Genomic DNA, 10,600 nt, shown 5'->3' with positions numbered 1-10,600 from the left:
GATAAATAAGACAAAGTGCAATAAACTTACTAGTAAAAAGAAAAGTAAAAAAAAGAAAAGTAAAGATGCAATGTTATGTCCAAAAAGAGGCAAATGAAAAATAATTTGAGAGTGGAGGGAGATTAAAAGTGGAAGATCACGATTGTACAATTGGGCAAATAGAGGTTAGGGTTAGCAGCTATGAACCGTAGGTGAATACACTAAAGTGTTCAGAATTTTGCTCTCCACCCAGCACATTTTGCTCGCGCCCTGCAGCCATACCAAAATTGCCCTTGCGCATGTTAAGTAACGCAGCGTACGTTAACTCACGCTGCGCAAGTTAAGTGACACCGCGCAAGTTAACTAACGCAGTGTTCCTGTTTTCGCACAAAACCCATCAGTCCGAACTCCAACCACCATTTACTTTCCCTTCACCTTCAAAAACCCAAAAAGTGCAATTTTTTGGGTCAAAATCCTCATCCCAAATCATTGCAAATCGTCATGAAGCAAGTTTCTACGCTCATCAAGCATCAAATATCAGGTATTGTATCATCAAAACTCATCTCATTTTGCTGGTTTTTTGTGCTTGGTTCGTCTGGTTTTCGTAGGCAATAGGGCTAGCTACGCAAGTTAACTTGCGCAAGTTAACTTGGCTGCGCGACTTAACTGTCGCAAGTGTTAAAGTGTTGCGTGACTTAAGTCACGCCACTGTGCAGTCATGTTTTTTGTATTTTTTGCGCCACTTTTGTTCTTGGTTAGCTTGTTCCGCAAGTAATTTATTTATTCTTCCTTTGTAATTTTTTTGATTCAATAGATATATAGGGAGATGGTTCACAAAGTCGCGGATGATGACGTTGAACCGAAACCGGCCAAAAAAGAAGGTTCCGACGATGTCAAACCAACCTTTAATTTGAAACCGTTTAAAGTCCAAATTCCAATTCAAGCTCGAATTGGTAAAATTGAAGAACCTAAACCGGTACCTACCGGTGTTATTTGTGAAGCTCGTGACACCGCCTCATTATTTACAACAAATACAAGATGGAGAGAGCGAGAAGAGTTACTTACTTGGGTTCGCGGACAAGGGGTAAAGGCCGGATTTGGTGTTTGTATAGATAAATCCGTTATAAAAAGGCCGTACTTGACGATGCAATGTGAAAGGAGTGGGATATGCAAGCCACCTAAGACAAGGAAGAAACCGAACCTTGAAGGCATCGGCTCAAGGAAATGTAATTGTCCGTTTAGGTTGAAAGGTTTCTTTGATAAAGATACAAATGATTGGTGACTTGCAATGCTTTGTGGAATGCACAACCATGACTTGGAGGAGGGAAAGTTACAAGGACACCTAATTGCGGGTAGACTTAGTGCGGAGGAGAAGAAAAAAGTTATCGAAATGACAAAGAGCTTAACGGTGCCTCGGAATATTCTCACCAATTTGAAGGAAAATAACAACGAAAGTGTGACAACAATCAAGCAAGTGTACAATGTGCGAACAAGATGGCGCAAGGGGGAAAGAGGTGACATGACGGTGTTGCAATTCTTGATTTCGAAGTTGGTGGGGCATAAATACGTCTATTACACAAGATGCAATAGTGAGGAAACCACTCTTGAAGACATCTTTTTTGCTCATTTGGAGTCAATTAAATTGCTCAACACCTTTTCGACCGTTTTGGTCATGGACTCTACATACAAAACCAACAACTACCGAATGCCGTTGTTTGAGATAGTTGGTTGCACCTCTACAAAAATGACATATTCCGTTGGTTTCGCCTTTCTTCACTTTGAACTAGAGGATAACTTTGCTTGGGCACTTACGATGTTGAAAGGTCTCTTGTACTCAAAAGACAACATGCCTAAGGTGATTGTCACTGATAGGGATTGTGTTTTGATGAAGGCCGTTGGCACAGTTTTCCCTGAAACATACACCATGCTTTGTTATTTTCATATTGGGAAGAATGTAAGGTCTAAGTGCATCACGGATTGTAAAGTTCACCCAAAGCCTCCTAAGGGTGCAAAAGTTGACAAGAAAGAATTGAAGAAGAACAAGGTGACGAATAGCGATGTTGTTGAGAAAGTGGTGAATGCTTGGAGAGAGTTGGTCGAATCTCCTACGGAGGAATCATATGCAAGTAATTTATTGAAATTCAAAGAGGTATGCATGCCATTTCCGAAATTCATTAAATATGTCGAAGAAACAGTTTTGAACCTTAAGGAAAAATTTGTGACGGCATGGACGGATAAAGTCTTGCATCTAGGGTGTAGAACCACCAACATTGTTGAATCCGCTCATGGAGTTTTGAAAAAATATTTGAGGAGTAGCGTGAGTGATTTGGCATCATGTTGGGATGAAATTCACAAGATGTTGGCCGTGCAATTTGGTGAGATACAAGGAAGTTTTGGGAGGAACAAAACAGTCTTTGAGCATAAATACAAAAAAATCAAGATGATGAAAGAGTTGGAGGGTTATGTTTCTAGAAAAGCATTGAGATTTATCTATGATGAATTGAAACGCTCCAAGACATTCAGATTTGGTGAGGAAGATTGTGGTTGTGTGCAAAAGACATCGTACGGGTTGCCTTGTGCGTGTATTATTGCCATGAAGAGCAAGCAAAAATTGCCTCTTGTCTTGGATGATATATACCCTCATTGGAAAAGGTTGTGTGTACAAGGAGAAAAGATTGATGATGATTTTTCCGTGATGGAGGAGTGGAATGGCATTCAAGAACTTCTCAAGAAAAGTCCTTACAATATGAAGCTCCACATCAAAGAGATGATGCGTCAAATTGCATTTCTGGAAACCACAATTTTGTCTCCGCCTTTGAAAAAGGCAGTAACCAAGGGAGCACCTAAAAGGAAGAGGACTACACTCAAAGTGTCATCAACGGGTCGAATCCCCTCTAGGTGGGAGACCATTGATTCTCAAAATCCGGATAGTCAACCATCACAACCAAAGAGGTCACTTCCAAAGAGGAAAGATGCACGCCTTGGCACTTACTCTCGCTCACAAGCTTCATCCCCTACTTCAAAACCGTTTTGGAATATCCCATACATTTCACAAATTCCAAATATCATGAGGCCTTTTGTTGAACAAATTGTGAATGTTAAAGGGATGGTCATTGTGGATTCCGGTGATAGCTAGCACTTGGGGAAGGATGAGGAAGATCATGTTTTGGTTCGGTATGCACTTATTAATGAGTTGAAAAATCACAAGAGTGACTACATGCCGATATATGACACGGAGGAGCGTTATAACAAAATCTTGAATGGTTTATACCCTCCAAAACGTACAATTGGTGTTGCGCCGGTAGATAAGTTGATGACCACTCTGGATATGGGTCACATTATTGCTTCTTGCTACAAAAGACTCGTTGTTCTATTGACTTTGCCCGAAACGGGTGGTGTATGTGAGACATATTTCCCAATCCGAAGTGCTCCTCCACTTAATCCACATTCCAACATCATGTGTCTTTGCTTAATTCCCGACCACTATCTTCATGTGATTTTGAAGGAAGGTTGTCCGTTACCACCGAGTTGTAAGGAGTGGATGAACAACAAGATTGGTGAGGCGGAGAATTGGCATTTTGCGTTTTTGGATAGACAAAACGCTTTCAACGAACTTATGTCTAAGGAGCCGAAGCCGCCAAAGAAACCAACAAATGAGCACAGTCCAATTGTCTGTGATGATACTGAAGGAAAATCGAATACAAGAACGAAGTAGAAGCAACGGAAAAATTTCGATTTTCTTTCCTTGGATCATTACAAAATTCAAACATGAATCAGTGATTCGATTGTTACCTCGAAGTGTGGAATCTGAAAGCTGAAAACTGGAATCTCGATCACAGCCAAGCAAGCAGCAAGCAGCAAAACCTCTAGCAAGTCCACACGAACAGTGCTCCTCCAAAACTCGGTGCTAGCCAATGAATCAAAAGTGCAGAGAAAAAGGGTTGCTCCAAAACGTGTAACCAAAAACTTCAGCACTAGAGTTCTATTTATAAAATTTCTAGTGTGCTCTGCAAGTCAGAAATCACTATTGGGCTTTAGTAAGCCCAACAACGAGTTTAGTAACTTTGCTAACTAATTAGTGTTATTTACTAAACGCACCCCTTATATAAGTCATACTTATATATTTCTCTTTTGACTGTTCTTTGTGTGTGACCCTATAGGTTCTAGTCACGTTGGAAATAATATTAAATCTAATATTTAATACTATAAACAATGAGCGGTATCTAGCAACACATCATTGCTACCCAAGTGACAAGAATGTCAAGTGATCTGACGAAACCTTTCCATGATAATACTCATGTGCACAATTACTCCTTTGTCTCGATATCTTTATTGATCCCAAGGCATAGATATTGTCACCCTTGTATATATCAATGTTTATATTTCTTGATTCCGAAATATACTAAATAACGAATAAGTCCAATATCTTATATTGACTTAGTTCGGCATGGCCATGCAGTTTTACAGTCATATTTCATCAAGAGGCCTAAAGATATATCTTTTGTTTATGAGGAGGGACAAATCCCATCTAGGACACTCATGTCCCTCGGCATGATTCATCAAGTACCCATCAACCAACGTTATGGTTATCCTTTTACAGACAACGTTAGAATGGCAACAAAGCACTTGAGTCCACATCTAGGGATCATAGTGGTTTCAGGTCTAAGAGCGATATACACTATTATCATTGTGAGAATATCTTATGACAATTTCATAACTTACTATGTAGTATTCTCACGGTGGGTCAATCCAGTATAAATATTACTCCTAATGAGATGACCCATGAGATGCGGTCATCAGTCTACATACATAATAGTCTCGACGCTTTAATATTATCCTTTATTCATATTAATGCTTTGATTACGGATACATTTAAGAATAGCGTTCTTTATGATAATGCAATCTCATGATTAAGTCACATTTAATATATTATTACACGAACTATCTATTCTAAGGACTTTGTTAACATTACACAAATATAATAAAGAGTGCCCAATATTATTCAATAATAGAAGAAGTCATGATACATAAGATAATGTTTAACATAAACTATTGGCCTCTAGGGCTTACATCAACAAATACTCCCACCCCGCAAAAAAAAAGGAACAAGAATTTGAATGGACGGAAGACATGGAAGAAGACGACAATTTAGGAATGTCACTAGACCTCTTAGATAGGTTATTATAGGTTAGGACATTTATAGGTCGATCGGTGTTCGTCCTATTTTTTGGTGGTATTACACCCCGACGTATTTTTTGGTGGCCGGTTATGTAATTTGGATATTTGTGGCCAATATGTAACTAATATTATATATATATTAAATGAAATGAATTATTTTTTTGGTGGCCGGTTATGTCACACCAATTATTGCTCGCATTACTTACTTTGTCAATAATTATTCAACTGCTTATTTTCTCTCATTTCTCTCATATTTGTTTTTCAATATATTTTTGTGAAGTTTGTGAGGTGAAACATGTCTGAAGATGCACAAGATCCGGTTAAACTTGAAGTCCGTTATGTAGATGTGAAAAAGAGGGATTGGTTCACTATAAACCCCACCGACAAGTTGGACGAGTTGAAGACAAAACTTGACGAATCATAGAACACGTGATGTGATAGTATATGTGCTAGGCCTGGACTTGGGGGAGGATAAGGAAGAGGACTTCTGGAAGACCGTGTATTATCCACAACTTCTCAAATATGATAGCGACGTTAATTTCATGTTTAGGGTAATGGTTGAGAATAATACTTTGTATCTTTTTGTCCGATCCGTTGAAGTGTAATCATTATTTAAGTGTAATAGTGTAATGTTTGACCGTTTATGTGAGATTATGTAATTTTATAAATTTATGGACAAATTTGTGTAATTTGGATCGTTTACGTGTCATTAAGTGTGTTTAAATGATTACGGGTCATTATCGGAAATTTTGTATAATTAGGACCGTTTGGGTCACGATAAGTGTTTTTGGGTCGTGACAACCCAAAAACACTTATCGTGACCGTTTGGATCGTTATGTGTGATTATGTGATTGTGAAAAAAACGATGTTTTAGTGTAATTTTGATCGATTGTGTCGTATTATCCAATAATATTGTTAAACTGGCGTAAGTAGGTTCAATTACGAGCATCTTAAGGTCATGGGTCTTTGATGACACAATATTGCATTTAATGCATATCAGACAACATTTAATGCTTACTGATATAATAGTAGTGTGTGAGTTAACTCGCGCATGTGTAAAACAATGCGTGAGTTAACTCACGTAGTGTTTTATACTATACGTGACTATACGTTAGTTAACTCACGCAGTGTTTTACACTTGTGCATCTTAAGTAACGCATCGTTACTTAACTAACGCATTGTTTTACACTTGCGTTAGTTAACTTGCGCAAGGGTAAATTTGGAACGGCTGCAGGACGCGACCAAAATGTGCAGGGTGGAGAGCAAAATTCAAGTGTTCATGTTTGATTTTGGGGTGAGAATAAAAGTAACCCAATAGTTAGCAAGAGTAAAGAAATCTGACAATTGTTTACACATTTGAAATATGTCTTTGCAAATGGAGAATGGAAGGACGATATGAAATACAGTAGAGAAGGTGGCAAATTTCGATTGCAGGGTTATTTTTTACTGCTTCCACTGATTACGTAGGTAGGTGCATTGTTCTTATTGGTTGGGGATTGTTTTTGTGGTGTGTTGCCTGTTGCAGCGTTACTTTCTTGTGGTATATCATGTACCTTTTAATTTTTTTTGGTTTATTACAAATTAATTTTTTCTATTAAAGATATTATCAATCTTTTTTAGAGAACATATTATCATTATTTTTTGACAAAAGATATTATCATTTTATTGTCCAAAATTTAAGTTGCAATATAAACACAATTTATAAAAGACAAACTTACCATTTTAAATTTTTTAACATGTGTAAATTTGGACATGATAGAAAAACCCATTATAAAATTATACAATTTGTCTCTTAACTTCTTGTCAAAAAAAAATAAAATTGTATCTTAACTTAATTTCAAGTAACATTTTCGTCATTTATAATTTTTGTCCCAATTTAATCCTTTATGTTATATAATGAGAATATCTTAACATTTTTTATGAGATTTTTTCAATGAAATCCGAGTATCTAAGTTTATATGAATTCCCTAAAAAAAAAGTTTATATCATGAAGATTTGAGATTGTTTACAAGTTTGATGTGATTTTTTGTTTTTGAGTTTTTGATTTTTTTTTTTATAAAAATGATAACTATGTTGACATTTTATAACATAGAAAACTAAATCGTGACAAAAAAAATAAAGGACAAAAGCGTTACTTAAAATTAAATTAAGAGATAAATTGTGTAATTTTGTCACACACACACATATATTTATATTAATGATATTTTTATGAAATGAAAAATTATTTAATTGTATCTCTTAATCAAACACACGTTCAACTTTTGTTGAGGGGTCAGGGTAACTCAACTAATTTTAAACTAAGTGTTAAAAAAGTTGTAGATCTTGAATCCATACAAAACTTTGTTTTGACTTTAATCGAGTCTTCTATTAATAGAACATAAGATCAGTCTTTTCGATTAGTTGAATATTGAGTCAACTATAGAATTTCTAAAACATAGATAAATTACTTTTTGTGTAAAATTGAAAATTCTTTTTACTATTACCGCAATATGTCGAAAATAAACAATCGATTGGATGCCATTAAAACACTACTTAGCAAAATAAAACTCTTAATTTTAATAAAAACCCGTAATAAAGACAAAATATTACACAACCAAAAGTCCCACGCAGGACTGCTTTTTGAGTCTGCAACAAACTTTTTTGAGCAACAACATTCAAAAGTTTTTCAATTCTCTTTCTTGCAACCACATTTCATCATCTAGAGAGAGGGAGAGAGTAACAACTGTAAGATTCATATTCTCGTCTGCATCCCTTCTTCTCGCCTTCACCCTTTTCGTTGTTGCTTAATTCTTCGGTACGTTCTTCACACGTACACATACACACACACCCACCCACACACACACCATCTTTTCTTTGTGTTTTTGCTTAGTGCTTCGGTAGTTCTTCACACACACATATACACACACGGCCTTGTTTCTCTGTGTTCTTGTTTAGTGCTTCAGTTAGTACTTCACACACACATTATCTTGCATTTCAGTTCTTTTTGCACTTTGCACATTTTGTGATTTTGACCGTTTTTCTTGTTTCCGTAACCGTACTTTCTATCATTTTCACAAACTTTTTTTTTCTGTGATTTTATTTTTGTGAGTGTCCTCCTTTTTGTGTTGATTTGATCATTTTGCGTTCTTGTTTGTCGGTCACTACTTAGAAGTTAGAAGGAAAAGAGAAGCGGAGAAGCAGCTCGAAAGGCACGATTCACAAATCGACGTAGGTGAACTTTTCTGCAACGATTGTTATAATAATAATAATAATAATAATAATAATAATAATAATAATAACAACAACAACAACAACAGCGATGATGATGATGATTGTTGTGTTTGTTTGAACTCTAATAACAATTTTTTATTTTGTATATTCACATATTCAAGTGTTAGTTTGATCCAATTTCTAAAAATGGAAGGGTAAGATATATTGATTCCTTTGCCCCCTCTTTGTTTGGGGATATTCATTTGATTTTAGTTGAATGTATATATATATATATATATATATATATATATATATATATATACACACACGTATATATTTATAGTAACACATTAATAATTGTTGTTAAACTGGAATATTGAATAGCATAGTGGGTCCAAAGTGTGGAAGATCCATGTGAGAAAAAACAGAAAGTAATACTATTGATGTGTTAGTAGTCTCAGTGTGAGGAGCGAGGCCTGTTTATTAGGCGAGAGAGTTTGGAGGTGGATTGGAAGAGTGCTCACATTTATATTATCAATTGATTTAAAATTCAATAATATTAAAACCAATTGCCCTATCTGTGATCATTCCATGTTTTTACTACTACTCTATCGTCTCACAATACATGTCATGTTTGAGTTTTACACGGTTATTAAAGAAATGACTAATGATGTTGATTTTAATGGTAAAATGTGTATTTTTAGTAAAACACACTTATTAATTATGGTTAGTGGAATAATCATAGATGGTTGAAATGCAATAAATAAGATATGTTAGTAGAACAAAGTAATAAGTGTTGTATTGATATCGTAAAAGTGACAAATAACTTGAGAAAAAAAAATTAAGAACAAAGACACCTATTGTAAGACGGATGGAGTATCTTCCTTGTTAAGGCATGCATCAAAAAGGGTGGCACTTTGGTGACATAATGTCACCGTGACATTAAATCTGGGCCACACAACACACACCTTTGTGTGCCCCAGATTTAATGTGTGGCCCAGATTTAATGTCACGGTGACATTATGTCACCAAAGTATTATCCCATCAAAAACAATTAGGAATTAGTTTCTATTAATTTCAATCAATATAAAATTACTCCCCATGCATGCTACTATACCATGTGGGCCCATCTATCTTGATCTCTTTATTGCCATTAGTAAATGAAAAATGATGTATACACATGGTGTTTGGCTGAAAAACACCAATAATTTACCAATATAAAGTTGGGCTAATGCCTACTTAATAAAAAAATACAATGGCAAAAACAAATGTCATGAGGTTCGTTGGGTTAATGAAGGGTATGAATCTTGTGCCGCATATGATTTGACACTTTTTAATGGAAAAAAATACTACATTTCTTCGAAGTTAAAATCACAGGAATTCCTTAAATTTTTTGGTTTAAGATGACACCTAATGAGATTGGTTGTGCCTTAGCAGAATGACCGAAAAAAACTGGACATATGCTCATATCGTGTTTGTTACATGATATATTTATGTGTGGTAACAAAAAAATTGTGTTTGTTACATTTTTTTTTTAATATTTGAATTCACTCATCCATTATCTTTTTAAAATGGAAAAAATGGACATATACAATTTGTTATTTTTTGTTTTAATATTTGATTTTACTCTCATCTATTTGTTACACGTTCTATCTGCGTTGAAAGTTAAGGGTAATTTTGAAAGGACAAAAAAAATAAGCTAAAAAAACTATTTTCTTTATATATAGTATAAATTACAGTAGATTTAAAATGTTTTTTTTTTAATATTCAAAGATTCAAGTGTTGATCTAGCTTAGTCGTTAACTCAAGTTCTCAAAATAGAAAAAAATGTTTGGTTATGATGTATTGATTTCATTGCACCTTTTTTGGGGATAGTCTTTTGATTTTAGGTGAGATATGAATATAGTTCTATGATAAAATATTACTTCCTTTTACAAAATTAAATCAATATTTTTTCTTCATTAATTTAGTTCTTTGGATTATCCAAATGTTGATTACTTTTATTCTCAACTTCATATCATATAATTCCTTGATTATGCTTATTCACAATGATTTTAAAATATATTGACATATGTGATTAATGATTTATTGATTTGTCTTGCAAAATATCAAAATGTTATTATTTGTGTATATATTTCTCTTAATCGTTGTTTTGGAGGGATATATAAAACATTATTGTTTGCTTTCCGATGAGATGTGAGGGCATGATTTATTTATGATTAAAAAATAATTAATCAGGTATTTTATATATTAT

The 10,600-nt window shown here is 34.7% G+C and overlaps 1 protein-coding gene and 1 pseudogene across 1 annotated transcript; both read left to right on the top strand.

The window, feature by feature from the left end:
- Positions 1–805: 805 nt before the first annotated feature.
- On the top strand, positions 806–3,115 carry LOC146902624 (PKS-NRPS hybrid synthetase cheA-like; annotated as a pseudogene).
- An 81-nt stretch (positions 3,116–3,196) lies between these two features.
- On the top strand, positions 3,197–3,694 carry LOC146902623 (uncharacterized). Its single transcript, XM_085737152.1, has one exon. It carries the CDS (start codon positions 3,197–3,199, stop codon positions 3,692–3,694), a length of 498 nt encoding a protein of 165 aa, XP_085593278.1.
- Positions 3,695–10,600: the final 6,906 nt, after the last annotated feature.

This window comes from Medicago sativa, chromosome 8, assembly GCF_051527215.1.
Source record: "Medicago sativa cultivar Bolivia chromosome 8, Bolivia_mono, whole genome shotgun sequence".
NCBI lineage: Eukaryota > Viridiplantae > Streptophyta > Magnoliopsida > Fabales > Fabaceae > Medicago > Medicago sativa.
This window is presented reverse-complemented; position numbering and strand designations above follow the sequence as displayed.